Source organism: Salarias fasciatus, chromosome 16, assembly GCF_902148845.1.
Source record: "Salarias fasciatus chromosome 16, fSalaFa1.1, whole genome shotgun sequence".
Taxonomy (NCBI): domain Eukaryota; kingdom Metazoa; phylum Chordata; class Actinopteri; order Blenniiformes; family Blenniidae; genus Salarias; species Salarias fasciatus.
The window spans coordinates 31032148-31059311 of NC_043760.1; the positions used below are offsets into that span (position 1 = coordinate 31032148).

Consider the following 27164-nt stretch of genomic DNA (forward strand, 5'->3'; position numbering starts at 1 on the left):
CTTGGCGCTGAGGGGAAAAGATGGGGTTCTCATTCCGAAAGGCTTTATTTTCCTCAGATGCTTGGCGCCATTCGGGCCGTGCTTGTTTTCCAAGCATCAGGATTAAAATCTCTTCCATCTCTTCTTCTTCTTGGCGCCACCAGAGCGCCAAGAAAAATCAAAAACGGGATCTAAGCACTGGATACGTCTGCCTCCGGGGGCAGTTTGTGCTTCACCTGAAGAATACGGAGCCAATTTATGCTCGGTCCAGCTCATTTTCATGCAGCGCATTGCTTGAATTGAGCTTATTTCCATTTGAGGGAATTGTGGACATTTTCTTACCTCGTGGTTCAAAGACCTGCAAACGGAACAATCGGGATTCGACCTCCTCGTATGAATATTCAGGACATATTTATGCAGATGTGACTCGGTGAGACAAACTCCGACGACGGAATGAATTAAGAAAATAGCCTATCAAAGTATAATCAAATCTAATGCATGCACGCTGAATAAAATATGCATGACAAATTGGCTTTGGAGAACACAGAGCAGGCAGGTCCTCTGAACCTTAGCTCAGAAGCTCATTGAAATTCCTTTCATTATTACCGTGGCACTACAGAGAAACAGGGCACGAGGGGGACAGACAGAGAAGGATGAGGATAATGATTTCTGATTAGAGAGGAAGGAAGAGCCTTGCATCATACGCTGGAATATTATTAGACAGAATTGTGCTTTTTTTTTTTTGTTCTGGAAGAAAATGAAAACACATGCAGGATATTTGCTTTTCGTCAATTTATTTACATTGTTATGTTTGCATCAATGCCATTCCTTATGATGTGTAGTCTTCAAACAGAAATCTGCTTCTTGTGTACAGTCGTCCATCATTAAAAACTCCAGTTAAGTGCTATTCCAAGCAGATGCTTTTAAATACGCAATAAGACGATTCTAATAATCTTAATTTCTCCTCCCTGTTTTGAACGAAAAGGCACAAAGACACGATCAGAACACCTCTGCCGACAGACAGGTGAATACCACTGGACTGGGTGAAAACAGAAGCATGAATAGAAAGAGGTGATGATCCAGCAGGGCTCTCTCTTGATATCTAAGAAATCTAAAGATCAGAGGAATGATTTTCCTCTGGATAATTGTAAATTTTGCTCGACTAATTTCATGGCTAAAATGTTTTGAAAACTGTGGTGCATGCAGAACCCTTACACTGTACAGCTGTAATACTCAACACGATATAGACGAAAAAGTAAAAGACTTCTTTGCAAAGCTTGCTCCCTCCATCACACACTGTAAAAACAAGACTGGTTCTCAGCAGGGGGTCACCTGGAGATCCTCTGGAGCCAGAACGTCCAAACCAAGCGTCCCTGTTCCTCGCTATGGTCTCAACTTTAAAGTTCATGGGTTGTTGTCACAAGTAGTCTCTTCATCAATCTGCTGCAGCACAGTCACGTCACATGGCTGTTGGCTGGCCAGCTGCCAGAGAAAAATGAAGGTCAGGTTATTCTTTACAAATGGAAAAAAGAAAGGAAAAAGAATCAGGCTGGTTCGGGGACTCACTTTTGAATCGCATGTAGCAGTTGTTGCAGTAAAGCTGTTTGCTTCGTATTCTGACTTCGGCGCCGGCTTCCGACCCTCCGAGGTCAGACTTGCAGTCGAAACACTGGGGAAAAAAAGAAAAGGAGCAACAAACATGGAGATATTTTACTGGATAAAGTCACACTGAAGCAGCAGAGGGACGAGGACAAACATACGTCGACCGTGAGAAAAGAAAAACAGACAAGTTAATCAGAAAGAAGAAAAATGAGTGAAAATACAGAAGACCGGCACACAGGATCAGGACTGAATCAAGTGAAGACGAAAGGTCCAGGAAGGATGATGAACCAGTGAGATGGAGGGAAAACAAACGCAGTGATTGGTCATCAGCTCGCAGGATTTGGAAAAGAAAATGTTTTTTAGCTCAGATCCTGTAGAAATCAGCAGAAACAGAGAGCGGGACCCAGGAGTGGACGGGCTCCGGGAGGCGCTGGCGGGAATCCAACTCTCACCTTAAAACAGCTCAAATGATAACAGAGCCCGAGGGACTCGATGATCATGGCCGCTCCCTTTCCCAGCGGGTTCTCACACAACGTACAGATTTTCTTGCCACTGACTGACCTGGATCACAGAACGCACAGCTGTGAGCCCAGATCCAGGCGCTCATGAGGCAAGTATCAATGTACACACACACACGCACACGCACACACACACATACACAGATATACACCTGGGTTAGTCTGATGCACATTTCTGCTAATAAATATGACAAATATTGGCATGTTTGATATTTTGCTTGGAAATGGACCAAGCGGAGCTGAAAGGACAATTTCAGTTAATATATGATCATAAATGATCATTTCTGGATGGAAGCGGTGTGTGTTTGAACATTTTCAAACACACGGACAGCTAAAATGAACCAAGGACCTTCTGCAAACAGAAACACAGAAAGAAATAAAATGCCATACACAATCCAACATGCAACAGTGGACTTTCTTATGCTTCAGGAAGTATGCAAAGAAAAAGATGCTTTGCTACCAGACCCAGTTCTGACATATGGGCCTCATCTCACTGGACTGGAACAAACTGGAATTCATCAAGGAGTTTCCAAAACGTCTCAAAATGCATGCAAGGGTTTGCAGTTTCCTCTGATGAGTTGCCTCATGCACCTGTTGTTTTATCCAGGCTGGACCTCAGCTGCCAGCCTCCACTTCTCAGTTTGTAGGAACTTTGCTTGGAAAAAAAGAAGTTTGTGGAACTGGGGTGAGATCTCATATTTAAATGAGGAATTTTTAACGGAATAGACTCTTGTCCAACATTTGTGCTTCCATTGTAAGAACCAAAAAGGTGATTTGATCAGATAAATGTGGCATGTGAGTGAGTATAGTGGTAGTATAGTTTGTTGAACTTTCTTGCAGCATATCTGAACCTATTCTTGTTTTTTTTTATTGCATTTTGTGACTCCAGTAAGTTAAAGGTTGCCACAGTCCAGTGAGATTGAACTGAAGTACAGCAGCGAGCGGTGAGCTCCAGCCTGAAGCAGCGCGGCGTGGTACCTGCTCCGCAGCGGCGGGGCGCCCGCCTCGTAGGAGGGCTCAGGGGAGGTGGCGGGCGACGTGGAGGAGGACGAGGGGGAAAGCGACTGCTGGGACCACAGAGACGAGGGGGTTCCCGCCCCACTTCGCAGGGAGCCCAGCGAATAGGAGGAATGCAGTGCGGCGGACGCGGGCCGCTGGAGCCCCGTCAGGCCGCTGTAAGAGGAAGTGCTGCCGGAAAGCGCAGAGTGAGGCCGAGGCTGGCTCTGGGCGTACGAGCTGCTCCGGGGCGTCCATGACGAGCGCCATGATGATTTTTCCAAATGGTCCAGAGACTCGCCTCTGCAAAGCCAACCCACGCCACACCCGTGTTAGCAGGTTAGTGATGCTAATTAGTCTGGCTACAACCTGGTCTCTTGTTTTAATGGTTTTCAAGACCCTGAGCCTGAAGCAGCACCCGGATCTTCTCACAGGGTCTGAATCAAAGTTGTAGCCCGACTAATTCACAGTCAAGTTGCTCACAGCTTGAGGGAACAGGATGTTAGTAGTAGTGAAAACGCCGCCGACACCACCGTCACGCCACAGAGCGAGGAAGCGTACCTGCGCATGGGCGGGATGCCCGCCTCCGGCCGGGCGGCGGAGCTGGAGGAGCGCTGGCGGATCCAGCTGTTGTCCCCCAGAAGAGACGTCTTCTTCTTCATCTCGTTGAGGATCTGCTGGCGCTCCAGCTCGGCCTGCGACGAGGGCTGAAGACTCTTCCTGTCGGCGAATCCACTTCCTGCCACTGCGCCCAGGGAGAACAGCAAGGTCACAGAACATAAAATAAAAGGTTGTAAAGAGGTGAAAAAGTGGTTCTTGATGATGACGGGAGGAGAATCAAACAGGAGAGGCTCAACGCGATGCAGATGGTGGATTGTTTTCTCAGGATTAGACGAACTAATCAATGTTTTGAGGGCAAACATTCATCAACCTGGAAGAGCCCACTCTGTAATCAAGGAATTAATCGTTGTGCAGCGTGTAATTTTCCACTTAGCCGGCCCATTGATTAGCCATTTCACAGGTCGACCTCGGATCAAACAGCTGTAAGTTTGGATTTAGCGAGACGTCCTTATCGACTGATCGGCTGATCAAAGCGGCGAGCGGCTGGAGGCGGAGAGGCGGCGCCCCGGAGGCGAAGCCCACCTCTCTCGGGCTCCCTGTATTTCATGGCGTTGAGGATGTGCCTGCGCTCCAGCTCCAGCTCCGACGCCGCCTGCTCACTGCGAGACCGCGGGTCCTGGACGATCCTGGTCTGCTCCTCCAGCAGCCAGTGAGCCAGACCCCCACGCTGCCCGGGGGCTCCTGCGGCGTCCGCAACGCACCGCCAACAACAAGCAGCCATTTTGAAACAAACCCAGGTCACACACAGGCGTGCACACACACACACACACACACACACACACACACACACACACACACACACACACCTGACAGCGAGAACATGGAACACTGACCTTTGGCCTGAGGTTTTTCCACTTCGTCGAGCTGGGGAGACGACTGGGATTTTGTCCTGTCAAGGAGAAAAGAACACAAACGAGAGCTTAATTAGGCCCTCGAGCATTTATCTGTATGGTATATGTGAGTTTCAACATTCATTATTGAAGGATTATGAGATATACATGAGGAAAGGAATGCTGACTTTTGCTATTTCTTCTTTTTCCTCATTTATTTTGATCCATCCTCTGTCTTATAATCATTTAAAGGGATACTTCAGCATTTTGGCAAATTGGCCCATTTAGCGCAATTCCTTAGTCATTTGGAATAGCATACTTACTTTTTTTGTGAGGACGAGTTATTGTTTATTCATAGGCGAGTCGGGGAAGGTTTTCGGGACGGACACAATGGAAGTGGATGGTATTTTTGTTCCCCCTCGTCAAACTCATCAAATACACAATCCAACAACCCCAAAACACTTTGGTGGACACGTTATAATCCGCACATTCACTACGCTGTGGAACACCAACAAATAATATTGTAGCGTTACGACACTGAAGCAAATACTGGGAACTACTTTTTCTTTTGAGATCACTACGCCCAGACGCCATGTTTAGTAAGTAGTTCCGTCTTAGCAATCTTCGCATAAACAACTCAATCTGGTAATTTTGCATTCATATTTCACAGCGTAGTGAATGTGCGGATTATAACGTGTCCACCAAAGTGTTTTGGGGTTGTTGGATTTTTTATTTTATGAGTTTGACGAGGGGAACCAAAAATACCATTCACTTCCATTGTGTCCGTCCCGAAAACCTTCCCCGACTCACCTCTGGATAAACAACAGCTCGCCCTCACAAAAAAATTAGGAATGCTGTTCGAAACGACTAAGGAATTGCGCTGAATGGGCCAATTTGCCAAAATGTTGAAGTATCCCTTTAACTGAAGGCAGTAGGGTGTTGGAGTAAAATCCAGCTGACGATTGTTGAAGGCAGGGCACGGAGTGGAGACGTCGCCCACCAATCACACGACAGACACAAATACCATCAAACACACTCACACACACCTACCGGCAATTTTATAGCACTAATTATTGTCAAATGCATAAAAAAACCTGTCACTTGAAATGGGAATGCCAGGGGAATATCCAGGCATGCACAGGGAGAACATGCAACCCTAACACAGGTCCATGCTATGAAGTGGCAGTCCTAACCACCAGTCCTTCTATAATATCATTTATTTTGTTTCAGCTCCACCTTTATCTGGTTTTCAAGGCCAGTTTTACCCTTCATTTGATATATTTCCATTTCACATTGTATTCATTTTTTTAGATTGTGTTTCTTATATGGTGACAATTGTTATCTGTTTAACTACTTGAGGGTGTTTCTTTACCCAATTATCTCTAAATTCCTGCACCACTCCCACACCTCACATTACTGCTGAATTTATTTTCTCTTGCTTCATTATCGCCGTCAGTCTGTTAACAACCTGTATGAAAAGCTTTGACTTTGATTATTAAAGACAGACTTGCGTTTTCTTTGGTTTTTAGATCATTTCCTCTTTAATGAAAAGTGCTTTTATATGCCAGATACCACAGTAAAGAAAAAAAGAAAAAAATCTCATTTAATTTATCGGAGCCAACTGCTGGTTTTAAACTAGTCGTGAGTAATCCCACTCCCAGCTGGAAAACTAGTTAAGCTGCTATTTCAGAACCATCTATTTAGTATTTTCAGGGAAAGCCTGTTTAGAACGGAGAGAAATATGAAAATGCAGATGTTAGATAGTGAAAATGTGCCAGCTTTGTTCTTCTTTAAAATGAACAAAGGGAACCCAATCAGAGCTCTATGGCACATATGTGATATTAAATCATTGATTGTCATGTTTCCTTTTGTTAATGTTTTAAAGTTAGACGAACATGAGAGTGTCTTATATTATATGCACTGTCTTTTACAAATGTGGTTTGGGGAATTTCATATATTCTAATTTGATTGGTGCCACTGGAAACATTCTGAATAACTTCCACTGCATCATATTTAATGCGTATAATTTATTAATTGAGATAAAAATTCAATGAAACATCTAAGAGAAGGGAACCGTTATATGTTGAACTGATTAACCTAAGACATGAAGCTCGGCCCATCTGATGTGAAGTAACGTCTGAAGATTAAAAAACTAAAAAATTCATAATTTACAGTGTCAATACAACCGCTCAGAGTGAGTGTGTGTCATCTGCTTCAGCATTAATAAGCAGGAAAAGGATCACGAGGTTAATTGTTCTGAGTTAAGAGTCAGTTTTTACGATGCAGGAACATTAAGTTCTATTATTAAAACACATTTATAAATTCTATATAGTTTTCATGCATAAGTAAACCTCTACTGGTTGTAGCTTTTAAAACATACATACTAAATCTGCATGAATTGTAGGCTCAGGAAATTCCACATGCTGATTATACATGTCAAATTAAGCAAATCAGAATGTCGGTTTTATCTAAAAATTCTGAAACGACCGATATTATTTCAGTCCTCTGAAAACGGTTTATGTGCTGCATGAAAGAATGTGATGGAAGAAGAGGTTATTGGTTTGATTAGTAGGAGCTACACACACACACACACACTCCCATTACTAACCTGTCAGCAAAGGACAGTGATGGCTGGAGACTGGTAAAGTCACGGGAGCCAGCGGCCCTTTGGGTGGAGACGGACAGTGGGACAGTGGGACAGTGGGACGGTGAGGACGGATGTTGTTGAAGCACATGCAAAACATTAGTTGCGTTCATGTTAATGATGAAGCGGGCGAAGCAGCGGGTTGTGAGAGTTGCTGAGACACGAGGACCGGTGAGTTTGGGAGGAGCAGCGGCTCTACTGACCACTGCTGCTGCCGCTGCCGCTGTTCCAGGAGCCGCTCGCTCTCCCGCCGCTGCTGCTCCGCGTACTCCCGCCGCCTCCTCTCCTGCTGCTCCTCCTCCTTCCTCTTCTGCCATCTCAGGTGTTCCTCCTCCCTTCTCCTCTTCTCCTCCTCCTCCTCCCTCTCTCGTCTCTTCCTCTCCTCCTGCAGGCGCTGCAGCTCGCGCTCCTCCTCCTCCCTCTTCCTCCTCTCCTCCGCCTGCCTCTGGCGCTCCTGCTCCTCCTTCCTCTTCCTCTCCTCCTCTTCCCAGGGAAAAGATGTGGGCTGTTTGAGGGAGGCCAGGGGCGAGCGGGGGCTGAAGGAGTAGCTGTTCACCTCCAGGCTCCTCAGCTGACGGAGGGAAACGTGAAGGTGTTTAAAATCCCCAAAAACAAACCTCTTCATACGACGCTTCCTGCACGAGGCCCACGCATGTTCTGCTTGTGTTTACGATAAAAAAGCGTCTATGTTTTAAAAATTAGACAGAAGAATGGGATAAGTGTTTATTTAGGTAGAATTCCCTCATTAAATGCTTCAGTTACCTCCTGTGGGTTGTCATTTGTGGTGATCTCCTGCTGAGCCTTCAGCCATTCCTCCTGCAGTTTCTCCTGATCGCGTTTGTATTTCTCCTGAGAAGCCAAGAAGAGGTCCGGGGTCATTTCACTGAATGGAAACAGTCGCATTTACCAAGGACAGCTTAGAAAACACAGCGCGCACAAAAGAAGACCAAAAACAGCTCAGTGTGAGGATTTAGTAAATCCCACTGCCATGCTCTCTGGTGCGGTGGGAAGAATATGCAATAAATTAAAGATTAAACGGATACCATTGCTTTAAGGTTTTCTCTGATCATTTTGAGCTCACCTACATGTTATCTAACCATCCTGAAAATCCTGGCGCAGCCTGCCGAGGGCAGGAATTCTCCCTGGCAGATCAAGAAATCGGGCTGTTTATCCAAGAGGGAGCGAGATCGGAGGAGTTAACAAGCCCGGCTGCATCGGCACTCGGCTCAACCACCTTTGATCTGCGTCCAGAAATAGAGCCCGAGAAATGTGTTTTGACAGGATTGTACTACATTTAAGTTGGATGCTCGACAGATGCTTGGCTTCCAGCTGCTTCTGCAGTCTGCTGCTACACACCAGGAACAGACCACACCGTCACTTCTCTGTCTCCCGTCACTGTCAGATGAATTAACATCTCGATTCAGTTTTTTCTTCCCCCGAGTGGAAGAATCTTCTATACGTTATGGAGACGTCTCTCTGAACCCGAGGAAATCATATAAAATGCATGCAGAAGGAAAAAAAACCCAGATCTGTTACACTGGATTAGTTCATGTCTTCTTCTGCCATCCACGCTTTTTTATCTTCCTTTTCTGTGATTCACAACACAGCTGACGAATCTCCAAAGGTTTTCATTTTCACCAGAAGGCCACTTCATGTTTGAACTACATTAGCATTAGCTAATAAACTGGCGATCATTGTTACGTATCTTTGTTACATTGAGTATTTTTATTTACTATCTACTCCTAACATTCTTAAACTGGTTCATCTCCTGTTTCGACCTAAATGAGACCAGTTCAGAGCTATGATTAAAAGATCAGCTGATAGTAGCAATGATTCACACTAAAGCTGCAGAACTTGATGAAATTACTAATTGTTGAATGTCAGAACTTCTAGTTTGATAAATGAACCCTTAAAAAAAGAGTTTACACAGAATAAATGAGGTTTTATATGAAGACCACCCGAGATATTAACTGTTAGTGTTGTGACATTTTGTAACGAGAATATTTTTTTCTGACTCAAAACTAAAATCCGAGTCATTTAAAGTCTTCAAACCAATCGACACTGATTAATATATTACTACAGGAACAAAGGTTACATGTGCATGTGAGCCCCACCCCTAAAAAAGGTTTAAGATAAACTACTCTTTTACTAGAATACATTTTGGAACAGTACTGGATGAGTGTCAGTCGTTCTGTGTTAACCTTTGACCTGTCTGGATGAAGAAGGAAAAGGAGAGAGAGAGATAGATAGAGATAGAGAGAGAGAGACAGAGAGAGAGAGAGAGAGAGAGAGAGAGAGAGAGAGAGAGAGGATAAAGGGCTGGTAGATAACTGAAGCACAGGTTAGTACCTGCAGGAGACGCTCCTGCTCCTTCTGCCATTTCTCCTGTCGTTTACGTTCCTCTTCTGGGTCCCAGGACCAGCGGCTGGACGACGGCGTGATGGAGGGAACATGGATCTGGAGACGGAGGAGAACGTCACACACAGCACATTTCAAACAGCGGGGGTCTGTTAGAGAAGTGGGACTTTTATAACTGCAAACAGTGGGGGTTAAGAGTTCTCAGCTTCACACTGAAGTGAACAAGACTCGGATCTAAATCATTAATGCAGCTGATGCTTTAAGGAACCTGTTGCTGAAAATGGATTCAGTCATTTTAACTTCTTAAAAAAGGCTACCTCCAAACCATTAATTTAAGTGCGTGCTACTTCTGAAACAACTTTAAAACTTCATCATAATACTGGAGTTATCTGTATAAAATCTTGTCAAACAGGACGGAGCCCGCCGGCTGGCAGGGGTTCAGACTTTACTCACATCTGGCACTGCAGAATCAGATCCTCCTAGAAAACAGAGGAATCAATTTAGTCTCCCGACATGCTGAAGCGGGACCAGGAGTTAACCCTGAAGCATTAAACCACATCAACACACGGTTTACTGGCTTATTTAAGTTACAAATTGATTGTTAAGTCAGGCACCGATCACTGAAAGTGGCGTTTCCAAGCACAACAGTAATTGATGCTTTCAACAAGCTTCGAGCAAACAAAGGTCACATTTCAGCCGCCTGGACTTATTGATTCTCTCAAATCAAAATCATCCTCTTGTTGACATTCATACTGGACGCCAGCCCGATAGTTTTGAATGGGAAAATCAATGAACTAAGCGTGACGGCAGGATCAAACAAACCCGACTGAGACACAGATACGTCAGCGGCATGCGTACAAGCGCCACACAAGCACAGGCAGTCGAAAAGTTTCACAGACGCTCCAATGCGTGCATGCCAGGAATGCTTTCAACTTCACATGCAGCAAAGAGAAGAGTGCGACCAGGTGTTAAGTCAAGCCTAGACACCGTTCAAAACTGCCACAAACACAAGTCAGAGATATGCGTTTGTGATTGGTACGCTGGATGGCGTCTGACATGCTGCCAAGTCCCGGAGCCACAATATGCGGCATCCATCTTTGGATTTTCCCGATTACCTGACCAACTGTGGGTTTAGTCGGTTTTCTGAGATCTGATCGGTTAAAATAGAAAAGCATGTCAGCGTCCAGTTGCTACCAAATCAAGTTGAAGAGGTCACCGCACACTCAACCCTGTTTACCACAGAGGAAGACCAGCGCACTGACACTGGACCCTGAGCCACCTGGGGGGGGGACACCAGACAGAGAAGAAGGAAAGAAGAGCCTCTGGCTGAACCGATTAAGCCTTCACAGCTCACAATCAATCGACTGGCTTCAATTGAACGTGAGGCTGTGGTGAGCAGGAGGACATGCAGAGACTCACTGGACATTTCAGCAAAGAGGATCCAGCCACCAGATTGACAGAAGATACAATTGCCACTACTTAAGATGCACCCTTCAGTCGAACGTTTACCTGTTTCAAAAAACTCTGACCGCCGTTTTAAGTTTTTCAAAGATATGGGTTCTGTCTCTACGTGAGAAATGGAGAACAGGATACAGTAAGGCACAGCAGAAGAACACAACAAGTTAAATCTGAGGAGGCTCCGCCTGGGACCGTCATGAATAACACATTGAGGACGTCCTCGTCAAAGTAAATGTTAAGTTGTTGCATTGATTTGTTCTCCTGAAACTAAGTCAACAAGCTGACACCCCCCTGCTGAGTTGTTTTTGTATTCAATCCAGAAATAATCTCGGGAATCGATTCGGTAACCTTTCTGACTGTGTACCCTGCTCTTTACCTTTGTTCCTCATGGTCACAGACTCCTCTCGGAACCCTCCATTAACGCCGTTTGAAGCCACGTCCTGCGGGGAGACGCAGCAGGGCGCGCTCATTAATGAGAACAATGCAGGTGTGAAAATCGATCGAGCCCCGAACCGGCAGAGGTGATTCTGGGTTACTTACGAGAACCGGACGACTGGAAAACTCTTTGGAGAGCACCGTGTCCGGCGGTATGCGAGTGGTGAGGTCCAGGCTGGGGCTCACCACGCTCGACTCGGGGGAACCTAGAATTGTCGGATGATCCATACTGGTCAGATTGATGATCTTATGGCTTTTAAATGGCAGGGAAGGTTCGTCTCTGTCCCAGTCTGCACGCAGACAATGCAATGGCAAAAAAAAAAAATACAAAGTCTGTTTGCACGTAAAACCATACGTTTTGTGCATGTAATTGTCTTTTTTGCAATGTTCACCCCGGAAGAGGATCTAACACCACGAAGCAGGGGACAAGGATGCCAATGTGGGGTTATGGAGAGCAGCAGGGGATAACAGAGAAACCACCTTCCCAACCATGCAGCCCATTAAAGCCATCATTCACCCAAAAAACTCTGTTTCTGTGAGTCTAACAGCCGCCAAGCTTCACTGAAACATCCGAACTATTGCTGCGTGTTAGTTCACCGGAGTTAAGCTGGTGATTCATTATTTTCTAGGATGACTCTCGTGTTGTTGGAACGAGAAAGTCTGTAACAGTAACGCTGTAAAAACAGAAGATGGACCTGCGCAGGGTTAGTTCTCCTGAAGGAAAACAGTGTGTGGGTAGGGAGAGAAATGCCGACGAGGCAGAAAGAGAAGAGGAACCACTAAAAAGGAATGAATGGAAGAAAAAAAAGGGGGAAATTAGAGGAGAGAAAACTCACTCAAGAAAAAAAAAACCAAGAAGCAAAAAGCCACAGAGGTCAAAACAACAACAGTTTTCCCTCAGCAGGCAGGAGGGGAAAATGTGCAGGTCCTTCATCATTTAGCTGTCACAAACTCATTTATGGATGAGTTCACAATAGTTTATGGACCAATTTAGAATGTCAAAACTGCTTAGAGAGGCATGCGGCGTGAGCAGCACTGTCAGCTCAGCAGGAAAAAAACTCTTTATAGTGTTTCACTCACTTTCAGTCTGTAATGGAAACACACTATCACTCACTCACACACACACACTCTTTATTCAGATGACTCACTGATTTGACCATGGCGGCGTATGTCCATGACCAGACTGCCCTCCTGCAGAGCCTCCTCCATGTGAGACTTCCACCCCATGTAGCTCATGTCTGCCACCTTGTGCCCGTTCACCGTGAGCACCTCGTCCCCGAGCTGCAGCTGGCACATCTGGGCTGGGCTTCCTGCAGGACACAGAGGTCAACAAGGTCATGTGAGGAGGAAGCTTTACTGGGTTCCAACAGAGTGGCAACGTGGTTTTAATCAGATAAAAGTGACTTTATGAACATTTTATTATGAATGAGTCACATGAACGCTCCACTGCTCAGAAAGCAGAACAGGCCGGGGATCATTTCCCATCTTGGGTTCTTATTTTTCGATATTTCTATGCATTTAATTACAAAACTGGTTAAAGAGCAAAATGAATGAATGAAAAAACCCAGCTTGGACCACTTGTACAGTAAGCTGGAGGTGAAACTGGAGAGGCAAAAGCTGTAATTCCTGTATTGCTGAGAGTGTTACAAGTTTTCCTCGTGCAGCGCTGAAGTATGGAGCGTGCTGCGATGTGCAGGTGGGGAATCTCAGCAGAAAGGAGCTCAGGCCCAGCAGATCTGACCCACATACAAGCTGCCCTACATAGGCCTGGCAACGCCGCTGCAATGAACTCAAAACCCGGCAGTGTGTGAGAGCAACACACAGCCCAGCCAGAGCACGGGTTTCTGATCCCACTACTGTATTGTTTGGGATGCCGAAAAGGTTCCCAGCAGGGGGTGAAGCAGGTTACCAGTTCATGTCTGTGAGGCTACCTGGCTGGATTAATTTGACTCGAGCTCCCGTCGAGTCCCAGGACGCCTGGAAGCCAAAGTCCCTGCCGCTGCCGGGCTTCTGGTTGAGGCTGATCCGCATCTCGCAGCAGTTCTCCTGGAAACAGAACAGGGCAGGTGAGCTGAGTGAAATATGTTTGCTTTCTGTCACCCTGGAGACTCATGAGCCGACAGGCCTGCTGAGGAGAGAAAAGCTCTCTGTAATTATTCAACCTGTTGCTTTATATCCGACTCCTTATTAGCACAAAAGCTACTAAAAACAAGCCCTATCAGCTCAGACTGTGCAATATAAACGGAAATATCATGAGAAATCCTTGTTTCTCCAGTTTATTTTGCGAGCAGGAGGAAAGCTGAGCACCTGGCTGGTTTCTTTGGCAGGACTGACGAGGGATTCGCTCTTGATCTGAGACGAGATGGAAGACAGGCCGCGATTCGAGGTGACCGTCTGAGTGGAGGTGATGCTCTTTGTGGTGGTGACCTTCTCCTCCTCCTCCTCCTCTTCCTCACTGCTCTGGGATGAGCTGGATTCAGCGTCGTCCTCCGGCGTCATGAACTGGTGAAACCGGTTTGGCACTGACGACCTCTTGGAAACGTCGGCGTCGCCATTGATGCGTTTTTGTGAGTCGTCCATCTGAGATGTACAGAGAGGAGCACATAATGTCAGAAAAAACTTAAAAAACATTGAGCAGATGATTACAAATGCATGATCTATTTCAGTATCTGCAAGTTTTACAACCAGCAAATGTTAAAAACTGCTTCATATTTTCACAGTTTTTGCAGAATAAAAAATAGTGCAACAGTAATGAACTTGAAGGAGGCTTGAAACAGAATAATAAAACAGCTTCATTCAGCGTTCAGGTAGTAATGGTTCACTGAGCAACATTATGTGCTCTAAACAAACCACCTGATGCTCATTTCTTGCAGTTCTGGAGGTATTTATGCTGCGCTGGTAGCTTGCGTTCGGTTCTAAACCTGCTCTGTACTCACTGTTTGTGGTCGGGGAAGAGAGGCGATGCGGGAAGCCTGAGACCCGAAGGGCCTTGGCGTGACGACCGAGGTCAGGCGGGCGCTATTCGATCTCTGGTAGCTTCTAGGGAGCGAGGCGGAAACCCGAGACACCCCGGGAGGGTTGGGTTCCATGGAGCTGGGCTGTTGTTTGTACAGAGAGCCAGAGGAGGGGGGCTCGACCCGGGTCTGCGTGTCCAACAAAGGCCGCCTGGGCTCCGCCGCTTGTTGTCGAGACACAAAAGAAGAGATGATCCTGGAGGGCTCGGCGGGCTCGGTGGCGGCAGCGGCGGCGCGCCGCAGGAGCGGGCTCCTCTGTGGGGGCTCTGCGGCCGGAGACCTGGGGAGGCTGAGGGAGCTGTGGCTGTAGGGAGCGACGGCGGGGGTGGGGGAGGCGGTTCTTCTCAAGCTGCTGTCCACCTGGTCAGCTCTCCGTGTGGAGGGAGGAGAGCCGTCACTGCTGGAGGATGAGGAGGCAGCGCGGGGCTCGACCTCTTTCCGAGAGGTCACGGAGGTCTCTGAAGAGTAGTAGGGAGTGTCAATAGTGTAGCTTCGGGCAGGAAGGGTTCGGGATCGGGGAGAAATGACTGGCTGGTCAAACACGTCCCCGTCGTCGTTTAGGTAAGACAGCGAGCTGAGACGACCTCCTTTCTCTTCCCTGCGGATAAAACAGGAGGCGAAGGAGGCCGGCTGTTAAAAGAGACGCACACCGAGCAGCGAGAGTATCAAAGACTGCGATGGATGGATTCACAAAGAAGACTGCAAAAAGAAAGCAGACAAGAGGATGAAAGGAGGATGAGGAGGTAACAAAGGCGTGACTGAATTACACTTTCACACTGACTGACGGCTCAGTTATGGTCTCTTCACTCACTCCACCACAAACAGCTCTGCAGCCGCGGCTCAACACTCTGCGAATGCTCTTTCACAGGCTTTTAATTTATTACCTTAGCAAGGGATCCTCTTCTGAGGGTTAGAAAGGGTGCACAAGGCGAAACAGATTTAGTGTGTGCTACTTTCTAGTGAATACCACGATCAAAATATAAAAATATAATAAAAATAGAATTGTTATCGCAGTCCCCATTTAAGGTTTTGCATCAAAAGCATCTGATCAGGTGCGTTTTTCTTTTCTTACCTCTCCTCTTGCATCTCCTTGAAGGTCTTGGACCTTCTGCTGCTGCCGGATGTGATCTGCTCTATCCTCTCTCGCTCCTCTTTCTTCTTCACGATGTCAGAGTTGACACTGCGGCGCCGGTTTTTCCATTTGCTCAGGTCCTGCAGCGAAAGCAAACCCAGGTCAACCCATGCATCAAATCTCAGACCCGCTGTTAGGCACAAACAGCCTGGCTGCGATGCACAGCCACGAACAGTGAAGTTGTGAAAGAGGCAGAAAGTCAGGAAAAGAGAAAAGGGGCTCCATTTGAAGGTGTTCTATTTGTGTCCTCTAGGCTCCTCCCGGCTCTCGTCCCCTGTGTATCGGGGGCTGAGTGACCTAAATGCTGCTTTAGGACCATTATTTAGCCGAGACACCAGCCGGGCCGCTGACAGGCATCGGCAGTGTTCAGGTGGGCAACTTTTCAACACTTTTCCTCCTTTTGTCCTCTTAAAATGGAAAGTTAAAAAAAGCACCACACTTCATTTCCGAGTCACACAATAACTTAGATCAGAGTTAATTTTACACATACTCGTGAGGCATTACAGCATAATTCCCAATCTATCGCAATATCATATATTAATTCTAATAGTATTTACAGTGGGCAATATGTAATTCCAACACTAGAAATGAGGACAGTCCATAGAAAGAGAGTGTCCAGAGGGCAGCACTGCGCCTCTCGGCCTGTCTGAACAGCTCTTTTTTCCCCCTGTGGACATCTATCACGGTACATATTGATTCCACAAATCATGCGCTCACCCTTCACTTCAAACTAATCTCAGATTCCTCTCTGTCAAAACAGACTCATGAAGCAGGAGCGGTGCGGAACGGACAGGTGTCCCCCGAGCGGCGCCGTTATCAGTCATACTCACATCCTGCCACTTATCGTCGCTCTCCTTAATCTGCTCACGGAACCTCTGCAGCTCCTCGTAGCGCTGCTGCCGGGTGATTGTCTGCTCGGCCAGGATATCACTGGCTGATTTACTCCTGCGGAGGACAAAGGTGCCGAAGATCAGGGGAAGTTATTTTGCCCCGAAACCTCGGAGAGCATCTGCAGCACAGCTGACAAGTAGAGGAAATGTTCAACTTGGAAACTTCTGTCACAAGATCCCCAAAGGATATAAAGGGAAAGACAAAAAAAAACCCAAACCTCCCTCCTGTTATGCATGCACCATTTGTTAGCTGCACAACAAACACCACATTTCTCTGTACAGCCCCTTCAATATATTTGACACATGTGCTGAAAATAAAGTGGATTAGCTCTTCACTCTGTAAAGAAGAGTTAGTTTGCACACAGCACACCTGCCAGAGACAAACAAACTGGAATCAATAAAGCTCCGAGCGTTAGTCACACATCACAATCCTCCCATCAAGCCAAAACAGCCCCGAGTTTTTAAAGCCCACAGCCTGGGTGAGAATGTTTTCCTGTCACTTACCTGTAAACATTTACATGTGTGTGATATTTCTGTCGGCGCTCAGCGCTGCACAGTCATAACTCTCGCCGGGGTTTGGTTAGATGACCCAGCATTCAGCTATTGTGCGAGTGCTTTTACTTTGTTGCTCTGTGAATGGAGCTTTGTGGAGCAGAGACCCCTGCCCCATCCCACCCTGAACTTGGCCCAGTGCCGCACAAAGCTGGATGCTGTGTGTCAGCATTCAGCAGGGAGAGAGTGAGGACGGCAGCACAAAAGCAGGAGGCAGCGGGGTGTAGCTGTAAGAGGCCGGAGCAAATGCAAACGTGCCACATTCCTGGGAGCCCGTATCAACTCACCCGTCGTCATCCTCCTGCGTGGGTTCCTGTCTGGGGAACCAGAGACAATCACACACAACAAGGTCACATTTGGGAGGGTCTGGTCTTTCAGAATGAGCCTGGCAGCTCCTGAGAGGAGCTCATCGATGTTCACCCAGAGGGAGCGAGACCGCGCTCGTCTTCCCCGTCTCCTCCCAGGAGAATCAAGGGGCTCATGAACGGCGTCGCATTTCCTCACCCTGACATTTAGCCGAGGAGGTGTGCAGACATGAGTCTCTCCTAAACAATGCAGCCTTTCTGCAGACTCCCGCATGTCGTCACTGGAAACGTGACTTTACATATGGCTGCGAAGTGAAGCCACACGGAATTGACTCAGGTTAAATGGTCGCTTTGTGTGTGCTTCTGTGTGTGTGTTCATGTGCAAACACGGCCGTGCGGATCGGCCTCAAAGTTACTATGGAGTACCCAAGTTACATCTTCTTTCAGAGCCGTGAGGAATTTCTACAGCCTCTGGTGTGAGCACAACAGACAGGACGACATGTGTTTGCAGTGCTGGAGACGTTATGTTTGGATAATTCTCAGGCTGAAGCCTTTCCACACCATCATACTGCTTCACTCTGAGTTTCACACGTGAGTGTAAGATTCCTTCAGCTCAGAAATCCACACTGCGCCGGGGTCACATCCATGTCACTGCGGCTGTCAGGTGAGGTCAACAAACCACCAACGCAACACAATCCATCACAAGCACATACGGTTGCTTCTTATCCTTTATTCAGCATAAATCGTTTTTTCATTCACAGGCAAACTTGGTCTGATCGGGAAAATCCACAAATAAACAACAGATTTGTTTTTTTTGTCTGTTCTGCACACCATGTACCGTATAGTCTGGTCAAAACTGTTACTAAATCACACTTCAGAATACACAACGGCAGTCGATTCCCTATGCGGGTGTGTTTACATACATGCAATGTGTTTTTGCATATATTTTATTCTCACTGTACATCATAGAGCTACAGTGACTTCCCTTTAAATAATTTTCACTTTGAGGTAGCGACATCTGAAACAAGAGTTGATGCTGTTACGCTTTCCACCTATGTCTACATCAGTGTATCTCTACAGATAAAGATTATATAATTTATCTCATGTCTTGACTTGAATATTTTCCTCATTCTGAAGTGACAATAAAGACCTCAAACATAAAAACTGTTTATTTCACCCCTTGACGCCTCAGTCTGGTTTATACTGTAACGCTCATGACTGATTCAGTGGAAGTGGAGGGCACCCATTCTTTATTTGAAACGGGAGCTTAACTGGATAAAACCCCCTTCAGTGAGAGTTAATCCGATCCTCAGCCAGTCAGAAGCAGTTCAATATCAGACAGAAAATATTCAAAGACGATATCACAAAGAAACAAGGAGAAAACAGAGTGAAACGTCTGGACTGTCAGGAGAACGTGAGCCGTGAGGCGGCCGGACGTCCGCCTGCCTCTACAGCTTCAGAGCAGCCAGCCTCTCGATCAGAAGCTTCTTCCTGTGCTTTAACTGACTCGCTTCCCTGATTTGCTGCCACTTCTGCAGGTCGCCCTCACTGCAGCAGGACGGCACAGACGGGGTCAAGCTGCTGGCTCTCGCTGAACTCTGACCCTGACCGCAGCAGACTCCCAGCTTCCTGATCAGCATGTCGTCCGTTTGAGGACGCGTCTCCATCTCGACTTGATTCTGGCTGGCTGCTGCCGCTTTCAGAGACAGGGGGCACGGCGGGCAGAGCAGCCTGGCCTTGAGCTCAGGGGGCAGAGACCAGGGCTCCGGGATGGGCATGGGGGCGTAGTTGTCGGGGGCGCCGGACAGCGGCCGCCGCTGCTGAGCCTGCTGGCTCTTCTCCTTGCGGAAGACCACATCGTCCTCCTCGATGTCGGGGAACTCCGCCTCCTCGGTGCCTTCGTGGCTGTGCCGCTGGGTGACAATGTTCAGCTGTGGCTCGGAGGAGTAGCGCTGGCGGACGCCCAGCAGCGGCGTCTTCATGGTAACCAGGTCACAGTTGGACTGGAAGGCCAGCGTTCGCCTGGCGAACATGTCATCGTTCTCCAAGTCAGGGACGATGCTTTCGTAATCAATGGGGTCGGGGGGCTCCCGGGGGTCTTGGCGCCCGAGGAGGGGCCACCTCTTACATTTGATCAATTTGGGACCTGACGTAGGGTCCACGGGGGCAAACGCCAGAGGGGGGGTCTGAAACATGGGGGGCTCTATCTTGGGAAGCTGTAGGGGAGTGTGTGGATGGACATGAGGACTGCAGTGTGGGCAAAGGGAGAGAAAAGGACAGAGAGGTGATGAGTGCATGCATGTGAACGAGGTTAAAGAGCAAGAAAAGGAGGAAACGATACGACAAGCAGCTACCGAAGTGACATTTGACTCAAACAAATGTTGATCAAACACGGATTTTACAATCACACTGTTGTAAAATACAACCGTAATGCAAAAGAATTTAAAAACTGGTTTAGAAAAGCTTATTAAAAAAAAAGATAAAACTGAAGAGAGACTATTTTTCTCTAAAGTCAGTGCAAGCATATTGCTTTCTGAAGCATGTTAGGACAGGTCCAGCGGTTTGACAGCATCGTTCATCATTAGTATATTAAAAAGCTTCCCATCCAGAAATAAGCCTCAGCAAGAGTAAATCATATTTTCCCCATTTAATCCTTTGGCTTTAAAACACTCCTGCATCGTCACAATCATGCAGCTGTATCGACCTTTTCCCGACAACAAGGGTGGTTTGAGGCGCGCTCTTGGCTGTTTGGGGGTGAGAGGGTGACGGGCCAGAGGAGGAGGGGGCAGAGGAGAGCCAGGGACTGACGTCGCAGTCCGAATCGTCTGACGAAGAACCCGACTTCTTATGGCTACAGCCGAGGAGAGGACAGCAGGGGGGATGACGGGGAGGGAGGAGAGGCAGATCACAGGTGAAAGAGGACAGAGAAGCGATGGCAGGAGGGGAGAAAGAAACATAAGTAGGAGGAATTTGCATCTGAACCAAAGAAAAGTGGCATGCAAGTATTCAAGGATAGAGAAACCAAGTGTGTGTGATAGTAAGAAACGTGTTAATGCTCTCATCTCATGCTGTGTGTTACTGCCCTCACACACCTGAAGCCTTGCATCTTCCTGTACCAGGGTCTCCTCTGAGAGCCCAGTTTGATCTTCTGTAAGTGCACGTCCTCTTCCGGAGTCCAGAACTTTGGCAAGAACTTGTCGTAGGACGCCTTGTTTGGGAGCTGGGGTTTGACGCCCATCTTTCGGGCATATAGATCATCTTGGATGGGATCAGCGTAGCCCACCTCATCATCCTCATCCTCAGAGTCACCGTATATCTCCCTGAACAGGCTGTCGGTGGACACAACCCGCCGGTGGTCCACTCTCACGGAGCCGTGCTTCGGGGGCTGCGCTCCCAATCTGTTGACGCCGCTGCTGCTCAAGAGAGACAGCCCACCATGAGTGTCAGCTTTGTTTTCCCCATCAGCAGTGCAGCACACCATCCAACCAAAACGGACGTTCCTCCAGCACGGCAAACCTCACTCGAAACGACGCAAAGGATTAGCAAACCAGTGCAAAGCTCGAAAACCAAACCCTGAAGGAGTTCAAGCTGATTTGAGGAGTCGTGTCAACTCAAATCAGCCATCCTTGCTCAGGTAACTCAGAAGGAGCAAATAAGAAGGTGCTTCAAGCTCAATTCAAACCAAAACCAACAAACGTATGAAGCGATGTTAGGGGTGGCACACTCTGTTCAAGGTTACAGTTAACCATGCAAACCAAAAAGCAAGAGAAGCGTCTGAGTTTGCTCTGGTCAGGCAGCTGCATTCCAGTCACACACTCCAGCTTCCCGTTCTCTGACCTGGTACAGGCCACATTGTGTTGGGGTTCAGCACTGGGAGTCATAGTGACCTTGGGCCAGGGGCTCCCTCTGCCTCCAGCCACCCGCCCGCCTGCCGAGGGGCTGATGGGTACGGCGAAGTTGGTGGGTGTGGCTGGGGCGGGGCTGTGGAAGCGTCTGCTGGCCAGGTCGTCCAGGACCAGGTCGGGGTCGGGTCGGTCTGCGTCCGAGTCGCTGCCGCTCTCGTACTCGTAGGCCCACTGGAGATGAGCCGCAGGCAATGCACTCTGGGAGCCCTGACTGCTGCCGCAGAGCCCAGAGGGAGCCCTGGCTTCACTGTGGTCATTCCACAACGACGGACAACGGACACACAACACCGTCGACCAGTCACACACAACACAGTGAACGGAGAAGACAAAAGGCAAAAACAACCGCTGGGTGAACTTCAGCCACTCGAGACGGAAACCAGACATGCAGGTACGAAACCCTGGAGCCTTTAAACCCTTAATCACTTTTAGTTGCATTACCTTCAAGGAAGAAATGACTGGAATGATAAGTTCACAGTAAATAACTGGCACGGCTTCTCCAAACAGGCGGCTGGGTGTTGAGACTGTTGCGTTACCTGGTGAAGTTGCCTTCATCCTCCGCGTAGGTGGAGCTGCTCCAGCTGCGCCGGACGTCCTCGTTGCGCTCCGCCCGTTTCTTCCTCAGCGGAGCCGGGACGTAGCCCGTGGCTTTGTCTTTAGAGGGCAGGAACTGGTTGAACGGAGCCGTGGGTTTCGGCGTGATGTTTAAAGAGCGGCGGTAGCCGCCAGAGTCCTTGTCGGCCATCTTGTAGACGGAGTCTGCCTCGGTGTCACTGCCACAACCTGCAAAACGAAGGAGAACAGACGGATGGAGAAGTGTGAGAGGCTGGGGGTTACGGAGCGACAGAGTCCAGCGGAAAAAGAGCAGAGAATGAGAGGAGTGTGTTGTGTGTTCTGGTGTGGCTTCAGAGGAGTAGCAGAGGGGTGCGGGGAGCAGAACCCGGGCCTCCTCATTTACAAGCTGGTGTGGAACACTGAGGAATGTCTCACAGTCCTCCATCACAAAGAGGAGACGAGCACTGAGATCACTGGAAGAAGCCTGCTGTCCTTTACAACACTGCAACCTCAATGTACACACACCGTCCTTCCCGTTGACTTGACTTTACAGTATATTGAGAAATATTCATTTTCCAAAGTCGACCACTAGATGGCAACGCACACAACTTGTTTCCTCCTTTCCTGCATGTGTTCCCTGTTTCAAACTATTTACAGTCCAAAAGAGATGAAGAGGAGAATAAACATTAATGCAAAGAGCACAATATGCAAGTCTGTGAGAGTCGGTTTCAATGACAGACAGAAAGTTAAATAAGTCAACAGATGATTCAAATCTATCATTTAAAACAAGGTGACGTCTCCTACCCTCGCTGCTGCCTTTCAGAGTGGTCTCAGAGGAGATGCTGTGGGGTCGAGAGCCTAAAGAGTCCAAGCTGTCCAGGGAGTTGTCTCTCCTGTGTCCTCCTCCTCCTCCTCCTCCTCCTCCTCCTCCTCTCAGATGGCTGAGCTCCTCTCGCTCCGAGTACCAAGCGTCGCTGAAGCCGCTGTCTCTGACGCTGCTGCCTTTCTGAGCGGATGAGTCCTGCAGAGCCTTCACACACACACACACACACACACACAAACAGTCACACGTCCGGATCAAACAGGGGGGTGATTATGACATTTAGCTCCAGTGTGTGTGAGGTGAGCTCGCCCAGGTAGACTGTGCAGTCTGTGCTGTGTGGCCTCTCACTGCTGCAGACTGCATTAGCGTAAACATTCTCTCCTACATCATCCATAGGGGACAATGCAGGGTACAGTTTAAAAAGAAGACCCTCACTATTTTCTCTTCTTTGTCAAAACAAACAGGAGAGTGATCCACGCTCTTGATGACTGTGTTTACCGCTTTAAAGAAATGTTACTGTACATAAACACACAAGGAAGGCCCCGGAGCCACGCTAATCCCAGCAAGAAAAAACCTGTCAACCACTTTGAAAACAACATGATTTCCACCTCTGTAATCAGCTGAATCCTACCAGACAATACAAGTCCACAAACAAAGCCGAGCCTAACCCCACAACATCGCAGTTAAGATTATCATCTTAGCTTTACCACACCAAATATAAATTTATGTGAGAACAATGCAGCAAATCCAACACTGTGAAAGCCAGGAATGCAAACAGGCTTCTTTGGGGAAAGGAGCGTCTATTTTCACATGTGGACTTTGTGAACTGTACGCCGTGCTGTAAACAAGATTAAAATAGCTGAGTCAAAGGATGGGGTCAGTTATGACTTAACGCTGCTCTGGTTTTAGTGGCCAGCAAACTGTGGCCCCTCGGCCTGCTGCAGCCGTTCTTCCACACATAGTCCGCATGCCGGGGAGGATACAGAAAGGTGCTGCGCCCAGGCTGTGAAAGAGGATTTGAAACATGCCGATTCTCGTTCTTACGAGAAAATTCCGCATTTGTTTCACGGCCGCGTCGATAAGGCGGCTCAGCCAGACGATTACCCCTTCAGCGGGCTTTACCTTGTAGAGCGCTGTGCCCAACAGTCCCTCAAAAGCCTTGAGGTTCAGGTAAGGTCCATCGTAGGAAGGTTCGCTCTGAGCTCTTCTACCCAGCCAGTAAACGGTGATCAACACCTGGAGACAGAAACAAGACTAAGTTAAAAACCACCGGGTTATCGCTGCAGCTTCACCCTCGGTGGCGGAAGCGCGTTATGTTTGCAGAGCAGGGGATTGTTGGTAATGGCTCTGCTCTGACTGAGGGTCATATCACTCATGTTTGTGTTTCCAGCCTCATCCAGAATACTCTGCTGTGTATTATGAAGCCGTGCAGGTAAATAAAGTGCAGTGGAGCACGCACACATCACTGCATCAGGAGCGCAGCGCGCCCATTATACAGCGTCGGTTCAAACTGCACTGAGATGGTTCAGCTGATGCAGGATAATGCTGACAGGAAACAAGCAGTGGTTACTGAAAAACACTTTACCAGAATTTGGAAATTAAAAGCAGCATTTAGGTGTTAATATGGCATTTAGTAGGCTCTTTAAAAGAGCTGCCATTTTTATAGTTTCTCATTTATGGGAGTTGTTTTCTGAGGCTGGATTCGCTATTCTGGCCTTAAACCATCCGAGAATAAAGTTCTTTTGTATCATCATCGCAACATTTTATAATATTATGAAGAAAAAATTCAGGTATTTTGTTTAATTAAGTCCGTTTTTCTGTATAACTAAGTTGTGACCATCTTTATTTGTGAGAATAACCACTGAAGATGAATGTAAATATTTAGTATCTGAACATTTCCGAGTTGCACAAGGTCAGAGTTAAGTTTATTACAGTAAAACTATTGTGTTCTGTTTGTGTCCCGTAGACAAAATGCACGATTTCTATTAAATCACAGTTAACCCTGTATAGAGCTCAAAATAAAATGCTGAGAAATGGAAAATTTTACTTTTAATAATACTTTGTTTTTAACATTTGTGACTTTTTTGGGTCAATATAAAACACAAATAAGTGTTAATAATATATATTCACAGCATGTGGTTTTAAAAGGCTAAAATTCTCACGGGACGTTCAAAGAAAAAGTTATTTCTATCACAAGAGTTACGCGTTCTCCATTTGTATTGTCCAGGAAAAAGCTGGGATCGACCATATCAGGTCACTCGTCCCATAAAGAGTTAAATGAAGGGCCAACAAGTCGATATCTCTGTAAATACTCACATTTTTCAGCCTCCTGCTGGTCTCTTCGTCCCTGTGAGAAAAAGAGAGAGGGAGAGGTATATGTGTATGAGAGAAAATGACAATAAAAGAACAGAGGGCATCGCTGTGCGGAGCGCTGAAAGAGCTGGAAGCGGAGAGTACAATCCAGCCAGCCCTTCATCTGCCTCACACAGCAGCACAAAGGCTGCCAGGAAAACAAACAGAACAACAACACACAATAACAACAAGCCTCCAAAATTAACAAGGAAAAACAGAGATTTTAGAATCAATTTGGGGATGTCAAAAGTTTAGTTTTTCAGATTTCACTTCAGTCATATTTCTCATTTTGAAATGTTTTTTTTTTTTATATATATATATCACCCAGCCGGGACGCCTGCAGCAAACAGTAAACAGACAGGACCAGCCCCAGCAGTCACAGGAGGAGATTTACACTCTCCTCCACATCCTCCGTTCATGCTACACATTCCTGCCGTCATGCGGTAACACAATCGCCTGGCGCGCTTCTCCGGACACACCAGCACGTGGGTTTCTGAGAAACTTGTTCCCAACATGCACTGTAAGCAATAAAGCTGGCGAAACCGCCATGCCTGTATGGCGGAGAGGGCTCAGATCTCTGCCTGTCAAACGGGCTGTTCGGGCGACGGGGACACAGAGGAAGGAGGTATAAGTAAACACACGGTAAGAGGACAAAACAAAGGACAGATTCCCTGTCCAGGACAGCAGTGAGGGGGGACATAAATCCTTTTTTTATGAGGTACTTTAAATTTACATGAATATTTGTGGCTGCTGTCCACATAAACTTATTTTTACATTGTTCTAACACAACAGGTTGTTTTTCAGATCAAAGGTGTGTAAGAAAGCATTGTAAAAAAGATAAACCACCGGCAGCGTGATAGAACAATGCCACCATAAACACCACCGCTAATAATATTGATAATACGTTTTATTTATGGGACCTTTTCAAAGCCGCTAAAGTCACGTCACCATAACAAAAGCACAAAGTACAAAACGTGGATAAATGATCAATACCATGAGCGATTTCAGTTCATAATGTAATAAATGTTATGTAACACTGGATATAAAATGGTTTCACGTGCTGTTGGTTGTAGAGACCGACTATAGCGTCTGAGTTGAAAGCACGTTGTAACGGTCACACAAATGTCAAGTATTGCTGAGGAATCACCAGATATTCACTGTGATTTGTCTGAACTCTATGTACTGTAAGTTCTCCAGACTTCACCGCCACACCCACCAAGACGCAGCGTGGAAACGGGATGTTGGGCCTGCTGGGTGCAAAAGTTCAGTAATGTCCCTTCCAGACTCAATTCTATGATCCTGATCAACACCTGAGTATTTTGAGTGCCGTTCCTCTGCTGTTCCTTTGCTGTTCCTCTGCTGTTCCTCTGCTGTTCCTCTGCCGTTCCTCTGCCGTTCCTCTGCCGTTCCTCTGCCGTTCCTCTGCCGTTCCTCTGCCGTTCCTCTTCAGCGGACGGGAAACGAATCAGCTTTCCCACCGTTCCTTCTGTACGTCATCATTTCACTCCAGGGGTTTCTAACAGCTCTGAAAACTGCTCTGGACCTTTACCACTGTGCCATATTGTGATTTTATGAGCCCAATAAAAGAAAGGGGGGGGGGGGGGAAACCCTTCCTTGTGAGGCTTGTAACATCGACACAAAGTCTCAGATTGTAACAGCGGCAGCCAGGGCCAGAGAAAACAGAAGGAAGGAGCTGTACACAAACAGGAGCAGAGCCCCGCTGCATGCTTTACTCGTTTACGGCTTGTGGGAACATTTGAACAGAGGAGAGCAGAGAAAGTGCTCTTTTCGGGCTGTGAAGCCTCAGGACTCTGCTGCTGCCTGCTGGATCAGCTGAGCGCTCATATGATTGAACACACACACACTCTGAAAGCCACAAACGCTTTAAACTCCCCCGGAGCTGCAGGATCAGTCCAGACGATCACATCGGGGAGGGAAGTCGCTTGGCTTTCAGCGATTATAAAGACACATCAAGCTTTTTGCAGGTGCATCTCAAAATAAGATAATTAGTCAAGTCCCTCATCAAAAATCTAATCTAATCAAATCTTCTCATATTTTAAGATACTGTATTTTCATGTGATAAATTTGAAATACATTAAAGCTTCATAAATCACTGAAAACCCATATCTTCACGTCTTCTTCTGGTTGTTTCCAGTGCAGCAGAGACGGTTCAGGATGTAAAATAAAAAAACAGCTCT

The 27164-nt window shown here is 47.2% G+C and overlaps 2 protein-coding genes across 7 annotated transcripts in view; both read right to left on the reverse strand.

Moving 5' to 3' along the window:
- Positions 1 to 762: 762 nt before the first annotated feature.
- Positions 763 to 27164, reverse strand: part of LOC115402965 (LIM domain only protein 7-like) — a 44507-nt gene continuing 18105 nt past the window's right edge. Inside the window, exons 5-30 of one of the 6 annotated variants that reach the window (XM_030111671.1) lie at positions 24931 to 24961; positions 23737 to 23850; positions 22596 to 22821; positions 21773 to 22019; positions 17317 to 17346; positions 16418 to 16532; positions 15528 to 15667; positions 14378 to 15053; positions 13749 to 14021; positions 13373 to 13487; positions 12590 to 12751; positions 11547 to 11647; positions 11383 to 11446; positions 11058 to 11114; positions 10002 to 10027; positions 9540 to 9647; positions 7953 to 8039; positions 7394 to 7761; positions 7155 to 7211; positions 4550 to 4605; positions 4239 to 4397; positions 3657 to 3840; positions 3078 to 3398; positions 2034 to 2142; positions 1546 to 1648; positions 763 to 1461 (exon numbers count right to left, since the gene is read on the reverse strand). In XM_030111671.1, coding sequence (XP_029967531.1) covers positions 1439 to 1461; positions 1546 to 1648; positions 2034 to 2142; positions 3078 to 3398; positions 3657 to 3840; positions 4239 to 4397; positions 4550 to 4605; positions 7155 to 7211; positions 7394 to 7761; positions 7953 to 8039; positions 9540 to 9647; positions 10002 to 10027; positions 11058 to 11114; positions 11383 to 11446; positions 11547 to 11647; positions 12590 to 12751; positions 13373 to 13487; positions 13749 to 14021; positions 14378 to 15053; positions 15528 to 15667; positions 16418 to 16532; positions 17317 to 17346; positions 21773 to 22019; positions 22596 to 22821; positions 23737 to 23850; positions 24931 to 24961 — 3952 coding nt within the window. In that variant the 3' untranslated portion in view covers positions 763 to 1438. Of the gene's footprint in view, positions 1462 to 1545; positions 1649 to 2033; positions 2143 to 3077; positions 3399 to 3656; positions 3841 to 4238; positions 4398 to 4549; positions 4606 to 7154; positions 7212 to 7393; positions 7762 to 7952; positions 8040 to 9539; positions 9648 to 10001; positions 10028 to 11057; positions 11115 to 11382; positions 11447 to 11546; positions 11732 to 12589; positions 12752 to 13372; positions 13488 to 13748; positions 14022 to 14377; positions 15054 to 15527; positions 15668 to 16417; positions 16533 to 17316; positions 17347 to 21772; positions 22020 to 22595; positions 22822 to 23736; positions 23851 to 24930; positions 24962 to 27164 lie in introns of all 6 variants that reach the window. The other 5 variants (XM_030111669.1, XM_030111670.1, XM_030111672.1 and 2 more) reach the window with 5 other exon arrangements.
- Positions 18045 to 21155, reverse strand: LOC115402966 (uncharacterized). Its single transcript, XM_030111675.1, has 3 exons — positions 20427 to 21155; positions 20039 to 20185; positions 18045 to 19581 (listed from the first exon to the last, which is right to left on the reverse strand). Exons 1-3 carry the CDS (start codon positions 20813 to 20815, stop codon positions 18783 to 18785), a joined length of 1335 nt encoding a protein of 444 aa, XP_029967535.1. The 5' UTR covers positions 20816 to 21155; the 3' UTR covers positions 18045 to 18782.